Source organism: Pagrus major, chromosome 8 (assembly GCF_040436345.1).
Source record: "Pagrus major chromosome 8, Pma_NU_1.0".
Taxonomy (NCBI): domain Eukaryota; kingdom Metazoa; phylum Chordata; class Actinopteri; order Spariformes; family Sparidae; genus Pagrus; species Pagrus major.
Genome location: NC_133222.1, coordinates 11,437,842 through 11,457,195, shown reverse-complemented (window position 1 = coordinate 11,457,195; position 19,354 = coordinate 11,437,842). Strand labels below are relative to the sequence as shown.

Below are 19,354 nucleotides of genomic sequence, written 5' to 3'. Positions count from 1 at the left end.
TGTAGGTGGGTAGAGTACATACATTTATATAATTGTATTTTTTTATTTTCAATTTCAATTTGCATGAATGACACAACAATAATATTGCCAAAATCAATACATTTCATACATTCCAGTAAGAAAAGACTAGCACAATATTGTTAAAACAGGATTTATGTTTGTCAGTGATGGATATTTGTACATGTGAGGCACTGTGGGTCCAATATACTCATAAATTCAGACCAACAACACTTCGTTAGCCTGTTTATGGTGAGAAACCTGCATTTAGTTTTGTTTTTTCATTCAACTCACTTCCTTAAATCTCACTCAGTGCTGATCCCGGAAGTCATCCAGAGAAGAGAATCGTGACTTTAACGTTGCGTAAAGTGTAAGAGCACTGTGACTCCTACAAAATAAGAGAAATCTCACACATTCTGACGTTATGTAATGTGTGAATGTATTAAATATGGGTTTATTTTGAAAGAGGACTCTCTTCAGAACGGAAATCCGCTTTGTGTTGTTGTTGCTAGCTTGACAAGGGCTGCTACTGCTGCATCGACCTTGGCTGGTTGAGGATGGCAGGGAAAGCGTGGAGGTCAGCTGTGAGTACGGCAAAAAATGTTCATAAGTACTGCACCAAACGCATGACATTGTGTTCATCAACTGAGCTGGTGCTCTTTGACTGTAGCTGACACAGTCAAAGACTGCAGGCATACCAGAGACAGCGTCTACCCAGCTAACTAGCTAGGCGCTAACGCATAGGCTACTTGTCTGTGGTTACTATAGCAACCTGACTCTTGATTGCTATGTAGCTAGCTAGCTATCTAGCTAGCTACATGTTCTCGTATGAAATACTGTCGTAGAAGTCACAACTGGTTGCTCAAGTTAGTCACCGTATTGCAACAAATGTCAATGAAATGTCCCTCATCTACAGATTCTTAATCTACTAAGAAAATGGCTCAGTGGCAAGGATAAAATCAAGGCGCAGGAAGTAAGTTAAACATACGTATTAAGCTAACTACAAGGTTGACTGTCCTTGCTGCAGTAGGAGAAGAGCTTGCTAGCGATCTCCCTCAGTAGCAGTGTTATTCAAATCTGGAATGGGCATTTTCTTTTGCCACGTTTGCTAAGTCAGATCGCCTTTGCTATTGCATTTCCACAATTTCTGCAATTCAACCGAGCAAAGATAACCAAGTTATCTACTGCAAGCTACCGATTGTGCTTCAAAACTAACGATGACCTCTCGCCTCACTTTTCATCTTCTGTACATTACAACATTCATTTCCTATCATGGTTGTCTTTGCCCTTGTTGCGGGCATTTTGAGGTAGTATATGGGCCCTTAAGCCATAGGCTAATTAATTGGCGTATAGTCATATAGTTACACATATTATACCGAACTAGACAACAGAAAACACATCTAACATGCTACTTAAGGACTGATATTTGTCTTTGTTCAGAATGTCCTTTGCAGATTTCCCCCAAAGTCATGCTTATCTATCTATCTATCTATCTATCTATCTATCTATCTATCTATCTATTATGTACATGTAGAAATTCATCCCTTGCATGTTTCATGTAATTGTACTACTTTTCATGTTTCATGACCATTTCCTGGTCAAAAAAGATTACAGTTTCGCAGTTTTCCAGATCAAGTACTGTAAACATGAGAGTGCACAATTCTTGAATCATGCTCGCTACTCCAATAAGCTTTTCTCAATTCACATAACATCCTTATGCTGCGTGGAAGTGTTTGATTTGTACCTATATAAATCTGATTATTTTTGATTGTCAGGTGTCATGGGTGGTTGGAGCTGTGCAGAAAGAGGCTCCACTGCCCAGGACGTTCACCCGTGGGGTATGTGCCTTTCCTTTGAAGCTCCAGTAAAATTTCCTTCAAGATTTTGTGATCGCATGTGACTATCTGTGAAGTGCATAGTTATTGTTGTGTCACTGATTGTTACGTGTCTTTGTTCTGCCTCACAGATTCAAACTGTTACTTTAATCCCTGGGGATGGAATTGGTCCGGAGATCTCCACTGCTGTTATGAAGATATTTGAAGCAGCTGAGGTTAGTTGTAGAGAAGCAGAACATCATTGTCCACAACGAACATTAACCAGCAAAAGTATTTATTAGTAGATAACACTTTATATCCATGACTCTAACAAAATCTGATCAAATTAGAATCTTCTTTTAAAAACTGCAAGATGTAAAGTAATGTAGTGAACTAACGTTGCTGTACTTTTGATCTAGGCTCCTATTCAGTGGGAAGAGAGAAATGTTACAGCCATCCAAGGACCTGGTGGCAAGTGGATGATCCCTCCTGATGCCAAAGAATCGATGGACAGGAACAAAATTGGCCTAAAAGGTTAACCTCCTTAAAACACCAATAAAGTACTATTATCCTTTGTGTTGGAAAGAGTTTTTCACAAATACTTAACTGATATATAACTTTTCAATACAAACATGGCGATTCATTTGTGTCCCTCCAAAAAGGGGTTGGCGGGTGAACTCATAATAATTTTTAATTACTTAACAAAATACAGGTCCTTTGAAGACGCCAATAGCTGCTGGCCACCCATCTATGAACCTGCTGCTGAGGAAAACCTTCGACCTCTATGCCAATGTGCGTCCGTGTGTGTCCATTGAGGGCTATAAGACCCCCTACACTGATGTGAACCTGGTCACCATCAGGGAGAACACTGAGGGAGAATACAGTGGGATTGAACATGTGGTAAGACCCTTGTCCTCCGGTGTTACATTTTACTGATTACAGTTTTATTCTTTTGACCTTTTGATAATATCCTCACTGAGTCAACATGTAGGAATATTTTTCATTTTCTCTGGATCAAAACATTGTATCTCAATAATCTTTTTTAGCTTCCCCGCTGTAGATGCCTTTTGATATTAAGTAATATGATTGTTAGCATTTTGTTTCAAACACTATTTATAGTTTACAGATTTGACCTGAATCTTTCTTGGACGTGTATATTTTCAGATTGTTGACGGAGTTGTACAGAGTATTAAGCTCATTACAGAGCAAGCCAGCCAACGCATCGCAGATTATGCTTTTGAATATGCCAGAAATAACCAGAGGGCTAGTGTTACTGCTGTTCATAAGGCCAACATTATGTAAGTTGGATTCAGTACACATTGTTTTTTTCTAATTTGTCATTTTAAAGTAATTTGTTAAATGGTTAATGGTTATCCTCATTTTTTTCTAGGCGCATGTCAGATGGGCTTTTCCTCCGAAAATGCAGAGAGGCTGCTGAAAAGCACAAAGATGTGAAATTCACTGAGATGTACTTGGATACAGTGTGCCTTAATGTAAGTGAAGTAAATTAATTTGTTAAATGTGTCTAAGAAGGATAAGAGGCAATGTTTCACTTGAAAGTTTGCATATTTAACAATCCTAAATAATATAGTGGCTTTATTTATACCTGTTTTAACAGATGGTACAGGATCCCACACAGTTTGATGTCTTAGTGATGCCAAATCTGTATGGAGACATCCTGAGGTAAGTTAGAGTGCATGTTCTCCATTAGCACCAAATCGAAACATATTTACTTTGCCAGAAAACACATATTTGGACATGCATGTACAATACACACAATGCACATGTAAAAATGTATGTAGACCAGGCGAGTAGTGCTGACAGGAAGGATTCAACCAGGCCGTATATTAACCTAAATAATGATGTGTAACAATCATAAAAAGCTTTTCTTTAGGCAAAGTAAAGGTGATTAAAAACTTGACTAAATGTTGAAGATGACGTCACAATAGCAGATAGCAATGACATTGTCTGTATCAGTTAAAAATCATGTGCCTACAGTACATACATGAAATCTCATGAGCAAGGTGAAAGTGTGCACAAGTATAGTCTAAAGTTTACTGTGTTGACTATTACAGTGATCTTTGCGCTGGACTTATTGGAGGCCTTGGAGTGACTCCGAGTGGAAACATTGGCGCCAATGGTGTTGCCATATTTGAGTCGGTATGCTCTTTTTAATAATCACACTCCTTTTTCTTAAGTTTCCCAGTTACTCCCATGATCAAAGTACAAGTTGCACAGTTTCAATTAATGGTGTGAGATTACACTTGTTTGTATTTCTCCTCTTTTCAGAAATAAGGTTTTTATAGAAATGTCCCTGGCGATGATTGATTGTAATAAATTTCTCCCAACAGGTTCACGGGACTGCCCCAGATATAGCAGGAAAAGACATGGCCAACCCGACCGCCTTGCTGCTCAGTGCAGTCATGATGCTGCGGCACATGGGCCTGCACGGCCACGCCAAGAAGATTGAAACTGCCTGCTTTGACACCATTCGAGACGAAAAGGTAATCTACTTGAAAAGAAAGTGAGACGTGCAGTTTTGATCACATGTTCCCACTTGGATTCATAATGCTTTTGTTATTTGTCTTCAAGGTTCGCACAAAGGACCTGGGAGGAAACTCAAAGTGCTCAGAATTCACTGAAGCAATATGTCAACGAGTGCGAGATATGAAGTAAAAGGATGCTAATGGGGCTGTGAGTTAATTGTTAGCGTCTTTTCATCATGCCATGTCGTATCTGCACATTTTAAACCAAAATACGTATTTAAAAAATACTCAGGAGTTTGAGATCCTGAATGTTTTATTTTTCTCTGCACACTTAGAAGCACTGTCTTAAAACTCTTGACCAACATTTAGTGTATGTGATACGCAATTTATGCCTGAACTGTTTATGTGGTGGATGTTGTCTATTTATTGGCTATACTTGGCCTCTTGTCTAATGTATTTGACACTGTTATTTCGATGTTAAAAACACAGTCTGTAACCCCCATTATAAATCAAGAAACATTCAAAATTTATGTCAAACTCTTGTTTTTGGACAAAGGTCAAATACATGTGGTTAAATGCAGATTGGGGCTGTAATGACTTAAATATAATCAAGCTTCCGTACATGATATTTACCAGTGTTTTGCAAGTCTTTTTTCATGTCATTCTGTTTTCCTCGAAGCAAATATCATGAATGTATAAAGAAAAGTGAATACTACAATGACTTCTGAAATGCAAGACTTTTTATTTAGTGTTATACAAATGACTCTCAGGGGTGTCATAAGCCCTTTTAGCTGCTATGAGGTTGACCTGTGATTAGATTCCTGGTGAAAGTTGAGTTTTTATCTGAATTGGTGTAAACCATATACTGAATACAACCAAACATTTACCCAAAATACACAGTAAGATCCTGTAATGCAAGTAATGTAGCTGGTATGATTTTAAAGCAGGAAAAACAAATTGTTGACTAAAGACAAATATGAACTAAAAAGCACATATTTAAGCCTATGAGAAATGCATGAAAATGCTGTGACTTTGTGAAATTCTTAATATTGTATTAGCAAGTATTATTCACTATTTAAAACTTAATCTTGGTTTCCTCTTAAATATTAAAAATAAATAAATATAGTACCTCTATTCTTTATGCATTCTATACACAAAACACATATAATTAAATCCCATGCATGTCCACAAGAATGATGAGATATGCAGGTGCCACGTGATTCTCAGACAGTTACAGTCGCACTATTCTTGATATAAGTTCTCTACGACCTTCTGGTACATCTCCAACACGACGGGGCGCCGAAGCTTCATAGTGGGGCCTGGAACGAGATAACAATACAAGTCTCAAAATTGCATAGCTTGTTATATGAAAAGCATAATTCATTTAGGAAAACATTGTCTACTGATTGATAGCTCTGCTACATTTACCTAGCTCTCCTCCAGAAACAGAAAAGTCCTTTCTGAGAATCATCCACTTTTGTATGCGCTGGGCATTAGAGGTGGCAGCAGAGTTGACTCTGTTGATTCCATCTTGAATTGCCCGGTACACCTCTTTGTCTTCTCCTCCAATGATGTCGGACACTTTAGTTGCTTGGCTGCCGAGCTGTTTGCAGAACTCCACAGCCTCCGGGCTCAGCTCCTCTGTCGGTTCCATGGTTTCTGCATCACTACAGCACTGGAACACAGAATTCAAATCCTGGAATCTGACATTTTCCAACATAAATGACGACTAATTGTGAAAGCATTTTCCATTATATGGATATAAACAAAGATTACCTTGAGGGTCAAAAGCATTGACAAGAATTTTCTCTTGTCCCCTACGAGCATGGCACTGCTGATGATGGGTAACTCCTTCTTCACTGCTTCTTCGATGGGAACAGGGGGAACATTCTCCCCGCCGGCTGTGATGATCAACTCTGAACAAAGAGAGAGGACACCCTGACATTACAGCTGCTTATGGCTTATAACAAAAATAATGGATCTTCTGTTCACACAAGGTGTGGGTCTACGGTGACCTAAGAAAAGCAATAGCCTTATTTGACCAGATAGCTCTACCTTTTATTCTCCCTGTGATGTACAAGAAACCCTCCTCGTCTATCTTCCCCAGGTCTCCAGAATGGAGCCATCCGTCTTCATCCAAAGCTTCCCTCGTTTTGTCTTCCATGTTCAGGAAACCCATGAAAACGTTACGTCCCCAAAAGCAAATTTCACCCGTCCCCTCAGAGTCGATGTCGGCCATTTTGTATCGACAGCCAGGCACCACCTTACCGCAGCTTTGACAGGGAAAAGAATAATCTCTGTTGGGTTGTATTCATAGCATTCAAAGCAATTAAAGGGTAACTTAGGTATTTTTCAGCCTGGACCCCATTTTCCTTAGTTTTTTACGTGTAAGTTACTAATGGCGACAACAATTTTTGAAAATGGTCCAGTATTGAGCGAGATCACTGCAGCCACCAGCCGCAAAAGGTGCTGCAATGAAATCCCTCTGGGCAATTGCACACCATCAAAGTACATCAACTAAAAGTGCTTGTTTTTGCCATGGACAAGCAGTTTGTTATTTGTTATTTTAAGCGTCTGATCCCTACAGACATAGACCTTTGTGTTGAAGAATAGGGTCCTCTTTGTTTAACCAGAAACAGCTGCCAAATTGCTCTTGCCAAAGCCACCATATACAGAAACAGTCATTTTAGCATCATAAAACACACGTAATTCAAGCAGGAGAGAAAAAAAATAAAACTCACTCTAATCTTCTTGGTTTATCTTTCTACTGTTTCAACAATCACCAGCTCTGGTTTGATCAAAATAAACCCTTAATTTAGGTGTTAGATGTGTAAGTATCAGGACAAGAGCGTGACGGAGGGCGATGATAAAATTACTGTTTCTGCAAATGGAGTCTGCCGGCTTTGGTGAGAGTGACCTGGCATCTGTTTCTGGTTAAATAGAGAGGATTTTACTCTTTGACAAAGTGGTCTATCTTTGTCGGGATCCTTCTCAGAATGTTGTCGGACAATCTGAGCCTGTCAGTGGCAAAAAGAAGCACTTATATTAGACATACATTGACGATGCACAATTGCCTTTCGTGTTTTGTTCAGATGATACAAAAAAAACTGTTGTCCCCATTGGTCACGTAGACACAAAACATAGAAAAATGGAGTCCAGGTTACAAAAATACCGAAGTAACCCTTTAAGCATAACATTTTTGAGATGCATTGTTACGGCCCTCTAATTTTTACCTTGGTAGTTTGTAAGCTTTGGGACCTGACATAAAGTGAGGTCCCGTGCTCTCACTCATGCCGTATGCCTCATACAAGCAAATATTCAGGCCCAGGAAAAACTGCACAGTTTCACTGCTGATTGGTGCAGCTCCAGAGAAAAACTTCCGACAGCAAGACAGGCCAAGCTCAGCCCGAAGCTTCTGCAGCACAAGGCTGTCAGCCAGGGAAACGAGGAATGGTTTCTCATCCTCCCTGAATAAAAAATAAAAAAGTGAAATAACAATATAATCGAATCATCTTGCAGCAAAAATGCATTCATGTGTGTTGTTTGGTCGGTCACATTTCCACAGCTCTTACTTGTGCATATACTTCTGATTGGCTTCCAGAGTGACTGACATTGCCCATGTGATCAGCTTCTTCTTCAGATATCCACACTCACTAATGCCCTGTTTTATCTTCTCCATCATCTTCTCCCATACCCGCGGGACGCCCATGTGGGATGTGGGACAAACTTCTCGCAGTGTTGTCACCAGGCTTCCCTACAATGACATGATTTTTAATTTTTCTTTGATGAAAACTGCTTTAAGATATGCTTTTAACATTTGTGTGATCTGGGCATTTTTGTTTACCTTTAAGGCATCTGGCTGCGCAAAGTATACCAGCTCGCCCCACTGGATGCCCGTCCAGAGGTCATAGATCTGAGCAGCGATGTGGCTGAGAGGCAGGTAGCTCACCAGTGACTCCTGTTTAGTGTCGGCCGGCTGCATGTCCCCGGCCCTGCTTGCGTTTTTGGCAGTCCATGTGATCTGAATATTCATCACAGATTGAGACAGAAGCCTTGTTTACTTTGCTCTGGTTTCACAACTCCCTCCACATACATAGCTGTAATGAGTACAGCTTAAAAATAGCCACACCAAAGCTTACATTGTCATGACTAAGCATGACTCCCTTCGGCTTGCCCGTGGTGCCAGAGGTGTAGATCAGAACGCAGCAATGATTGGCTCTCTGGCTGCTGATGATGTCATCCACTTCTTTCTCAGAAACATCCAGACCCAGCTCCATGAACTCCCCCCACTGTCCAAAAACAGCAACATGCAGCATCAGACCATGAGCTCCACACTGTGACCCCTATCATTTCATGTGGTGTCAGGACTTACAGAGTAAAGATTGGAGATCTCCTGCTGGGGTTCTCCACTGTACTGCACTATGGCTTTCAAATAGGGCAGTGTGTCACGTATCTGTGGTATCAAGAGTGAGAAATGTACCAATCGCATGTTTTGGATGTAGGCAGAACCTTTATATATTTAAGTAACAGTACCTGCAGGATTTTATCCAGTTGCTTTTGGTTTTCCACCACAATGATGTTGGCCTTGGAGTCACTAGCCACATACTGGCAAGCTTCTGGTGAGTTTGTGGCATAAATTCCTGTCATTATCCCCCTGTAGGAAGATTACAGGCCAATATAGAACAGCCTGTGTCAGATGTAACAATGATAGCAGCGGGATAACAACCACACAGTGCTTTTAGGTGCATATAAAGGCTGATTCAGGTGTAATGTTGTCTGGTTGAAATGTGTCGTTCTCACCCTGCCATGATGGCACCGACCGCAGAGAAGAACCATTCAGCTGAATTGAATCCTAGTATTGCCACTCCATGGAATCGCTCTAAACCAAGCTACACACATTAACAAATTCATTTTGTCTGTTATCTTTTGCATATCAAGGCCATTGATAATACTCAATAGTTGTCAGTTGTGTAGATTATACCTTTATAAAGCTCTTGGCTGCCCTCCTGCAGAACTGGTAGTACTCTAAGAAGGTTATCTTCTCCCATTTGTTGTTCTTCTTGCTGGCAAGGGCGTGCATGTTTCCATATTTTTCGACTGAGGCTTTGAATATTTGGTGAACTGTGACAGGTTCCTCAGGACATCCCTCATCTATTCTCAGTCTTACTGAGCCATGGGCATCAGAAGTCCAAAGAGAAAGAGCCGGAGCAAGAGGTGTGCCAGCACACTCCTCTTCTATGTTTTTCTTTCCTGAGATTAGAGAGAAAGCAAAAACAAATCTAGTCCTTCACACAGAGGAATAAAATGCACGATTGTAACCCTACCAGTATTTTTCAGAACCAGTGGGGTCTACTGATGAATGACTTCCAGCACCGCAGTGGACACCGTCTCATTCAGCAGACCCATGTGCTTAAAACTTACCTACAGAGGCATATTCTTCCCCATCTGTCAGCTTGTGTGCCATAGACTCCTGAACACTGAAACACACAGAGGAAACATGGGCTCCAAACAGCTCATATACACACTCCACCCTCACATTATGGCAACGGTTCGGGCTTTCATCACATGGGTCCTAATTTTCAGCTGCATTGTTTATCCAACACAATGTCAGGCTTTTGGCACAGCTAAAGGCCGCTTGCTTTGTTTGACAAAATATATTCAATGAGAGCTCAAAGGACTGCTCACTCTAACTCATTAAAACTATGATATTGATAAATATTTAGTTTGATTTAACCAGAGAATTCAGAAGTAATGGTTGCAAACATTCTGCACAACAAAATACTTGCTAAATTAGACTGTATTGACTTTTAGTTTCCATTCCTTATCTGTATTCGTAGAGAGGTAGATGAGGACAATACAAAGTGGACATTAAAATTCATTCAACAACTTCTATCGATACTCTAAAGAAGAGCTGCCCAAAGTTGGCCCACCATAAGGTTCAAATCGGACCACCAGATGCTTCTTGAGAAAACAAAAATATAAATTTAAAGGTGCAATATGTAAGAATTTTAGTTGGAAACATTAAAAAAATTAACTAAAACTATCAACAGAATGTGAAGTATCATATTTAAGAGGTATCTACTGAAGTTAGCATGCTAACCAGCTAGCCCTGGCCTGACCTGGTCCTGTTCAATGTTGCTCTGGACCACTAGCTCCATTGCTACCTAACTAGCTAATGGTAGCCACTATTAGTAGCATTTTGCACTAACTCTGATGAAATGCCGCCCGCTATTTGTTCTAATTATGAATTCGACAGGTGGCAAATTCTTATATATATTGAATCTTTAAATTATTAGAATATAAATGTCTGTTTATGCTATTTTATTTCTGTAAGAAAAATGCTCTTTAAATATGTAGGATCCCTAATTAATTTTTAGTTTTCACAATCCAATAAGAGTGACTCTGAAGTCAGTTGGGAACCTGGTACCATTTTGCATCTTAAAAATGCTTTACAATATGTGTCTGCTTTTGGCCCCACTTTAAAAGTTTCAGTTTTGGCCCTCCAAGGGAGAAAGTTTGGGCAAAAGTCTGCTCTAAGGAATACAGACTAACAAGAGAAGTGATCAGGGACAAAACTTAGTGCCATCGTTGTCACATTAGTTTTTCATTGTCATGAATTTGCATACTAAGTGATGAAACTGGTTCAACTGAAAAGTTTTTGTAACCTATCCTAAATCTAAAATATACAGATGAATTGTTAACTTATGCTTAAGAGTATTAGTGAAGTCTGATGAGACTACACCGTCTCCTCATCTTCTAGATTAAAGAAACAAAATTAGATTTTAAACGTTGCTTACCTTTTCTCAAGTTGATCACATTCCTTCTCTTCATCTGGAAATTCCATCTTGTCAGTATGGTAGTCCTGGTAGTGTGGACACAAGTTGCGCAGGTCAAAGCCTCTGGATTTGTTCAAAGGAGAAACTTTTAAAAATCTTATGTTCACTCTTTATAGCACCACATGTACTTTTCATGAACGAGCAAACTAAAAAGACAAACGAGTTGAACTGCATGAAGTCGTGAATGGTTGCGAAACAAGTCAGAAAGTCCTCGTGAGCACTGCAATGGACCGATCGCTCAAGACCATGTCCAGAATTTAAATGAGTTCGATCTTTTCATATGTAAAACAGCATGATTATAACCCTCCCTTAAATCTCACACAGAAAGGTAAAACCCAAATCATAACTCCATTTTAAGCTTTAACCAAGAACAAATATATCTGATGGAAATAATAAAAGCCTAGTCTTTGAGTTTAGTGTTTCAAAAGTTTGATCTGTTGTGTTTAAGTGGCTCCTACATTACAATCTCAAGTAATTCAAAAAGTTGTAAAGGGCTCTAAAACTTTTAAAGGGGCACTATGTAGCTTTGGAGAAAAAATTCAAAGAAGTTTAATATTTATAATATTAATGAGGTATTAATACAAACTCAAAAATATATTTTTTTCCCATAACTGAATAAACAAGCTGTTCTCAGAGGAAAATAAGGTCACCAGAAAGGTGGCAGGGTCCGCCAAATATAAACAAAGTAAAACAGTATCAAATTTAGTTGTCATTTAAAGGTGCACTATGTAGTTTTGGGGAAGAAATTTTAATTTGAAGTGAAAGATCTTCCTTGACCGATTTTTGATGCCTGAACAAACTAAAACAACAAACTCTCTTCCTTTTCATGGCTGAATAAACAAACCGACCTTAAAGTGGCAATCTAGAAGATTTCCCGAAGCTGGTATATTTTCATACCTCCCTGCTTCCCAGATATCCAGTGTCGCCTGTGTGATGTCAGTCAGTTGGCAGCTTTGCCACGCCTCCATAACATTTAATTTCATTCCTCCATTTCATCATCCGCCACTGACACCCATTGTACATCTTTGGTATTACAGCAAATGCCAAGGGCTTTCATCAGCGGGCCATAAGCTCAATCATTCGGCGATAGATAGTGACTCAACAGATATTTATTTACATGAAAATCTTCGAGATCATCACTTTAAAGGACAACACAATTTCATACTGTTTTACTTTGTTTATATGTGGCGGACCCTGCCACCTGTCTAGCTTCAAACAGTGTTCTGGACCTTATTTTCCTCTGAGAACAGCTTGTTTATTCAGTTATGGAAATAGTTCTGAGTTTGTATTATTACTTCAATGTTATAAAAATTCTGAGTTTGAGTTTATCCTCCAAAACTACCTGCTTATTCTGATTAACATTGCATTTCTCTAACTTTTTGTTTTCTGTTCCCTCAAGCTGTGTTGCTCTCTCACTGTCCACTCTCTATAGCTTCCTCCTCCTCCTCCTCTCCTTTCGTACAGGCTCCCTCCTGATGGGCCACGGGCCCCTGGGATCTGGATCGTCATACCATGGGCTCCGCTGGATCATTGCTCTCCTCTGTATTACTATCTCCTTATATATATCTGTATTTCTGTAAATTTGACGGCTCTTCACTCGGTTCCACGGTGGAGAGGAGGTTGCGTGGCCCCGGCACCACTTGGCGATGCTCAGTCGTCCTCCTGGATCCAGACACTTGACATATATTATATATATATTGTATCAGAAACTCTGTCGTGGCAATTTGTACATTGTGATTTTGTTGTTCTGTTGTGTACATGCGACATCTACTGCATGTCCTGGGGGAGGGATCCCTCCTCTGTGGCTCTTCCTGAGGTTTCTTCCATCTTTTCTGTTAAAATGTTTTTGGTGATTGTGATTTTGATTTATTTATCTTGTTTGTTTGGACAGTCAATGAGGATCTTTCTCTTCTGATTAAAAAATGTCTTCCCAGAAACGAGGCTTCACCTCGTGCACCTTCAGCACAGCTTCCTTATGAGCACCTTTCGACACTAAACCAAAGTAATATAGACTTTCACCGGTGTAACGAGCTGGTGTGACTACCTCCAGCCCCCTCCCTCCTCATGCCTCTTGCCTGTATTTTTTTCACGCAGGTCCAGCAGCCGACGACACATCCGGCGGCCCCTCTCTCCTCAGAGCTCTCCAGAAAGTTCTGCACTGCTGTGGAGCGGCTATAAGACCCTGCCATCTTCCTTCCTTCCTTCACCGGCCACACAGGCGAGCACAAGGATAGCGATAAGACTTGGTAAGTGGGTAAACTGTGGGGATGAATTTGAAGGAATATTTAGCCGCACGACACGTAAATACAAGCGGTTTCATTCAGACGAGCGTGCCAGGAGACGTCTTTAAATGCTGCCTTCAAGGACCTCATGTCGTCCATGTGGCTAACGTGAACTTTGTTGCTGTTATTTTAAGCTAATAGTAGCATCGACGTTAATAGCACGCTACCGCTTCATCTAACTTCAGACGCTAATGTGTTTTATTTTTATTTATTTATTTTTTTTAAGCTAGCTAGGCTGTCACCATGGTCCACGAAACGGGTTACTACGACCTCCTGGGTGTCAGCCCCAAAGCCACACAGGACGAGCTGAAAAAAGCCTACAGGAAGCTGGCCTTGAAATATCACCCCGACAAGAACCCCAGCGGAGGAGACAAGGTGGGTGAAGCTACATTTAGCATTGGAGGCCGTCGGGGTGTCTGTGTAGCCCTTTATGGACCGATGGAAACGGCCTTTGCTAATTTTAAACAGCACGCCCGGTTGAATTGACGGCAGGAACTTTCTGGAAAGATCCAGCTCTTGTGTTGGAGATGCAGGAGGAAACGCCTCAGGACACGATGTCAGGAAGGCTGTGAGGTTAAATATTTTAAAATGAAATAAATCAAGTGGTCATTCACTTTCCTTTTTTAAGACTGTGTCTTCACACTTGAGGGCTGAGGTTGATGAATGTGGTTTGACAGATGTCGGCCATCTGCAAACTCACTGTCATACTATGAAATATGCTGAAAAAAATTAGACTTGATATAGACTTTATTTATATTTTCATTTTTTACAACTTTATACTTCAACCCCACTGTATCTTAGAGACAGATGCTGTACTTGTCACTGATATGGTTGTTTCAGGGCCAATAATGATAACAATTATTAGTAATCAAGGACACTGATGACTGATAAACATTAAGAACAGCCTGTGGTGTAATATAAGTAACAACTCACTCAAGGGCTGTAATCAGGTACAATTTTGTAGTAATGGACTATTTCCATTTGAGATGTTGAATATCAGCACCAATAATCAGTCTATCCCTATTTATTTTTTTTTGTCTGGCAGCTTTAGTCTCTAGTCACTTTTCAGATTACACTAAAAGTGTTGATTTTTAAATGTTTGTAATCAGCTGAAGGATGACGTGTTGCTTTATGGGTTGAGAAATTCTCCTACTTAAGATTAATGAACTCTTACAAAACCCCCATGGATTAGCTGGAAAATACAGTGTCACAACTCTTAAGACGGGCTGCTTTTCTAAGCTGACATTTTAGAGATAATGTGGTTCTCACAGGACACATGAGCTTATGGAATATGGTGCATTGCTGTAGATTAAACTACTAGACAGTAAATAAAGTAGTTAAAAATAGCTAAATTTGAAACTAGACCAGAAAATTTCAAGATACCCTTTAATACCTGTTTAGACTTAACATTTTGGTAATACTTGCACTTAAGTAAAGGACATGAATGCTTCTCCTAGAGCCCTATTGATATTATTGTTTGACATCACAGCTATAGCTACGTTGTCCGATATGTGCTGATATTGAAATTTGGTTTTATACAGAACTTAATGCAGAAGAATATGCTTAGGGTAACCTATTTTACACATTACATTATTTTGAATTACTAAATTCCCAGTTTACCTAATGTAAATGTTTCCCTGGACAATGTATTATACTTTAAAATGTCCTTTCTCTGTTAGGTTTATTAGGTCATTGCATTAAAATGTGTGTTTATGTATTCTCTGTATATAAGAATATTGATATCCTAATTTATTTACTCCCCAATATTGGTATCGGCCTCTTAACTTCTTTCACCACTGCTTACTGAAAAGCTTATGAATGCTTTAAATGCTGTCTTGTTTTCAAAAGTGACTTAATGTTTTTTGCCACAGTTCAAGCACATATCTCAAGCATATGAGGTGCTGTCGGATGCAAAGAAAAGAGACTTGTATGACCAAGGAGGGGAACAAGCAATCAAAGAGGGAGGTATGGGTGGAGGATCTTCCCCGATGGACATTTTCAACATGTTCTTTGGAGGTGGAGGAAGGATGCAGAGAGAGAGAAGAGGTATATATTTTCTTATAGTGTTTTAAGTAATCTAGTAGCAGGTTGTGTTGATATATTCAAATACCCATAGCTTATAACTTTTTAACTTAAAGGTATCTGCTTTTCCTTGTAGGTAAGAATGTTGTCCACCAGCTCGGTGTCACACTGGATGAGATTTACAAAGGCGCCACCAGGAAGCTTGGACTTCAGAAGAATGTCATTTGTGAAAAATGTGATGGTACGTAGTGTTGTTGTTTTTTAATCCCATATATAATAATTGTTGTAAAAAGTATAGTAAATGACATTATCCTCTTTTTTACAGGTTATGGTGGTAAGAAAGGTGCCTTGGAGAAGTGCTCAAGTTGCAAAGGTAAAGGAGTAACAATCAGAGTGCAACAGATTGGGCCAGGCATGCTTCAGCAGATCCAAAGCATGTGTGCAGACTGCCAGGGACAGGGCGAGAAATTTAACTCAAAGGACCGCTGCAAGAACTGCAATGGACACAAAGTAGAACGGAAGAAGAAAATTATTGAAGTCCACATTGACAAAGGTGCATTCTTTTTTCTTTTACATGATACTCATGTTTAAAATGTATTAAGTGGTATAAATGTGTTGTGCAATGCAAATGAAACTAAAGATAAATGTGTTGTGCAGGTATGAAAGATGGTCAGAGAATTACATTCCAAGGAGAAGGTGACCAGGAACCAGGACTAGAGCCCGGGGATGTAATTATTGTGCTGGATCAGAAGGACCACGACGTTTTCCAGAGACAAGACAATCATTTGGTGATGAAGATGAAAATCAAACTTGTTGAGGCCCTGTGTGGTTTCAAGAAGACCGTTCAGACATTAGACAACAGAACGCTCATCATCAGCACACAGCCAGGTAGTTGACTGGGATCAGCTTGTTTGGGGGTTTTTTTTGGTACAGTATTTAACTTTGGTAGACAGTATTTGATATATAACTCAAATTTCATGAAGGTCTGTCTGTGTATCAACAGGTGAAGTAATAAAGCACGGTGACGTCAAATGTGTTCAGAATGAGGGCATGCCACTTTACAGAGATCCGTGTGATAAGGGAGAGCTTTTCATTCATTTCGAGGTAAGACTAATCGCAAAACATTTCACCGGTGGGCCACAACCCAGGATTTTAATCTTTGTCAGTCTTTGTTGTGCATAATTAAGGATAATTGTCATTTATCCTGCAGGTGGAATTCCCAGATAAGGACTTTCTCCCAGAGCACCTCATGTACCAGCTGGAAAGACTGCTTCCTCCCAGGGACGACTTGATGATCACTGATGACATGGAGGAGGTGGAGCTCAGTGCTGTGGATGTGCAGTCACAACAGAGAAGCCGCAGTAGAGAAGCTTATGATGAAGACGATGACGACGAGGGTTCCAGAGGCGGAGTGCAGTGTCAGACACAGTGATCAAAGTCTGTCATTAGAAAAATATGTTGTAGAGCATGTGGGTTTTTTGTTGTTGGACTGTCCTGGCATACAAATATGCAAGTGGCGTACTCACAAATTCATCAGAACTGTGTTTTAGTGTTCTTGTCTTATCTGTTCACTATTTAAAATCAGTCTCTTTTATATGTTTATGTTTCCCAAGAAATCAATGGCACAAATGTTTTCTTTTCATTCAGACATGTATGCTTTCTGTGAAGGTAATTTCAGTTGTGACAAACATTTTGGTTATTTCTCAATAAAACTACCATGATGCCTCAACTTTAACAACAGCTTTCTTTATTGACTTTTCACCTTCAGTATTTTTGCATATTACAAATGTTGTTAGTTCTTAAACGTGTCTTTAAAGTTGAACATCTGTACAGTGACAGAACCTGTCATTAGTGAATGTACAACTACATTGTAATCAATGGAAACTTAAGGGCTTAATTACAGACATGATTAAGTGTGTAATTCCTTTTTAATGTTGCTTCCTCCTGAAAGAACAGCCTGTAAAGAAAAAATTAAAATGAATTAGCCTTGTCAGATAGTGCTACTTTGCTCCATCCTCTTGACATTACGTATAGCACTAGCAATAATCAAAAGTTTTACCCTCTGTCAGTCTGGCCTTTCCTCCTTTTGGCTGGCACAACACGGTTGAGCATCCCACACAGAGCACCACAGTCTGTGCATGGCTGAACATGGTGGTGATCTTGTAGCAGCCTGCAATCACATAGGATTAAATACAAAAACAATAAGAGCACTTCACTCCAGTTTTTTCTCTTCATTATCATGCATGTGTGGCCTAACAAATGGCCTAAAATACTGCTTCTGTACATTTATTCTTGCATGTAGCACATGTTCATACAGAAGCCCTAAAGGGCCATGCATTCATACATTTTATTTCCTCCGCTTTCCCGTGATAACGAGTTAATTTCATTTGTTTTCTCGAGATCTCGAGTTATTATCTCGAAATAACAACTGAGATAACGGGATAATTTTCTTGAGATCTCGAGATAACGAAACTTTGTTTTCCGAGATAACGATATAATTAATTCGAGATCTCGAGATAATGACTGTGATATGATAGGCCTGAGATTATGGAGACACCCGGGACCTCGTAGCTGGTCAGCTATGTAGTTAACAACGACATCAGGCTCACTTAGATTGCGCTGCCAATATAGCTGAAGCCTTGCTAACCGTCTTTTTAGATTACGCACACTAATGTGTATATTATCTGTAATAGCAAGGCACAATGCTATTTCAGCCTGTGTCAGGCCTTGATTGAAAAGATATGTGACGTGGTGATCGATATGCTCCTGCTCTGACATTGCTACACTGAATGATGTTTCCTGCAATGATTTAATATACTACACTATCGTTTTGTTTTCTCGAGATCTCGAGAAAATTATCCCGTTATCTCGGGAAAACTGCAGTTGTTATTTCGAGATAATAACTCGAGATCTCGAGAAAACAAATGAAATTAACTCGTTATCACGGGAAAACGGAGGAAATAAAATGTATGAATGCATGGCCCTTTAGGGCTTCCGTATGTTCAGGACTTAGCTATACTCTATTGGTATACCTGGGCACTTCACATCCATAAAGTAAGAGTTAGGAGTCTGAACAAGTCGTTTCTTCTTATGTTGTCTTCTCTCATGGTCAATAGTCGGGTGGAGGAGGTCTTTAGCCAGCTAGAAGAAATAAAAAAGATAAAAATAAAAGGCAGAGGAGACATTTAATGAGATGGTTTAAATCAGTGCAAGTCATTTGTAACGATAATTTTTCTGATCTCACCATCACTTAGTCTTTTTAATAACCACAACGACACTGAAGTGATGCACAAGGTAGGTGGCCATTTCTTATCTTTTTTAAATCTAGCGTTAAACTTTTACACATGGCAAAGAAGTCCAGATATTAGCTGACGTTTTAGCAACACATTACACGATGGATAAACACTGTAAAACAAGTTTACACCCGGTACATGTCCCACAAAACAAAACAAAAAAACGGGCCTTCGGTCGAAAAATATTTGCAGGTCCAGGCTATTTCTTGGGCCGAAACTACTCCGTCACAACTTGTATCGCACACGCGTTCGACGCGGTTGCGTTTCAGCAAGTAGTCGCCACCCGACATGTCCTGAGCTAGCTAACTTTCTCTCCATGTGCTGCCGCTGCTACGTATCAACAACACAACTTAGAGGTCTCAGACCGAGGGCTCAACTGCACCGTCCGACGGCGGACAGTCGAAAATAAAACCACTGACAGCTGACAACGCTGTATATGAACTCAGTTTAAACAAATCGGCATAAAAACATAGTAACTTACAGGCATTTTCACTGTGCTAGGCTGGCTTTCCTGCGCATACGTGGTGCTAGTGGAACAGAAACTGTGCAGCAACAGGAACTGTCAGACCTGAGGGGCTGAGATACCCCTGAACACACCATGAGCAGGATGTTTAAACAGAAAAC

General features: G+C 39.9%; 4 protein-coding genes across 7 annotated transcripts; 2 read left to right on the top strand and 2 right to left on the bottom strand.

The window, feature by feature from the left end:
* Nucleotides 1–500: 500 nt before the first annotated feature.
* On the top strand, nucleotides 501–5,107 carry idh3a (isocitrate dehydrogenase (NAD(+)) 3 catalytic subunit alpha). Of its 2 annotated transcripts, XM_073472856.1 has the most exons (12): nucleotides 535–581; nucleotides 914–970; nucleotides 1,773–1,835; nucleotides 1,964–2,047; nucleotides 2,231–2,345; nucleotides 2,524–2,711; nucleotides 2,976–3,109; nucleotides 3,202–3,304; nucleotides 3,430–3,494; nucleotides 3,887–3,971; nucleotides 4,163–4,315; nucleotides 4,404–5,107. In XM_073472856.1, the coding sequence occupies exons 1-12, from the start codon at nucleotides 555–557 to the stop codon at nucleotides 4,485–4,487; spliced, it is 1,158 nt and encodes a 385-aa protein (XP_073328957.1). In that variant the 5' UTR covers nucleotides 535–554; the 3' UTR covers nucleotides 4,488–5,107. The 2 variants fall into 2 exon arrangements, with proteins under 2 accessions (XP_073328958.1, XP_073328957.1); XM_073472857.1 differs by lacking the exon at nucleotides 914–970 and having other exon boundaries at nucleotides 501–581.
* Nucleotides 5,020–11,156, bottom strand: acsbg1 (acyl-CoA synthetase bubblegum family member 1). The gene is made up of 14 exons (XM_073472852.1): nucleotides 11,095–11,156; nucleotides 9,719–9,774; nucleotides 9,279–9,547; nucleotides 9,098–9,186; nucleotides 8,831–8,951; nucleotides 8,670–8,750; nucleotides 8,437–8,586; nucleotides 8,142–8,318; nucleotides 7,870–8,051; nucleotides 7,531–7,764; nucleotides 6,353–6,570; nucleotides 6,074–6,213; nucleotides 5,726–5,972; nucleotides 5,020–5,616 (listed from the first exon to the last, which is right to left on the bottom strand). The coding sequence occupies exons 1-14, from the start codon at nucleotides 11,139–11,141 to the stop codon at nucleotides 5,540–5,542; spliced, it is 2,088 nt and encodes a 695-aa protein (XP_073328953.1). The 5' UTR covers nucleotides 11,142–11,156; the 3' UTR covers nucleotides 5,020–5,539.
* Nucleotides 11,157–13,229: 2,073 nt separating this feature from the next.
* Nucleotides 13,230–17,175, top strand: dnaja (DnaJ heat shock protein family (Hsp40) member A). Of its 2 annotated transcripts, none has more exons than XM_073472855.1 (8): nucleotides 13,230–13,379; nucleotides 13,646–13,790; nucleotides 15,287–15,461; nucleotides 15,574–15,678; nucleotides 15,763–15,990; nucleotides 16,095–16,325; nucleotides 16,441–16,541; nucleotides 16,648–17,175. In XM_073472855.1, the coding sequence occupies exons 2-8, from the start codon at nucleotides 13,659–13,661 to the stop codon at nucleotides 16,867–16,869; spliced, it is 1,194 nt and encodes a 397-aa protein (XP_073328956.1). In that variant the 5' UTR covers nucleotides 13,230–13,379; nucleotides 13,646–13,658; the 3' UTR covers nucleotides 16,870–17,175. The 2 variants fall into 2 exon arrangements, with proteins under 2 accessions (XP_073328956.1, XP_073328954.1); XM_073472853.1 differs by having other exon boundaries at nucleotides 13,231–13,379; nucleotides 13,642–13,790.
* Nucleotides 17,168–19,330, bottom strand: rps27l (ribosomal protein S27 like). 2 transcript variants are annotated; one of them, XM_073472859.1, is made up of 4 exons: nucleotides 19,212–19,330; nucleotides 18,470–18,578; nucleotides 17,497–17,607; nucleotides 17,168–17,394 (listed from the first exon to the last, which is right to left on the bottom strand). In XM_073472859.1, exons 1-4 carry the CDS (start codon nucleotides 19,215–19,217, stop codon nucleotides 17,366–17,368), a joined length of 255 nt encoding a protein of 84 aa, XP_073328960.1. In that variant the 5' UTR covers nucleotides 19,218–19,330; the 3' UTR covers nucleotides 17,168–17,365. The 2 variants fall into 2 exon arrangements, with proteins under 2 accessions (XP_073328960.1, XP_073328961.1); XM_073472860.1 differs by lacking the exon at nucleotides 19,212–19,330 and adding an exon at nucleotides 18,682–18,744.
* Nucleotides 19,331–19,354: the final 24 nt, after the last annotated feature.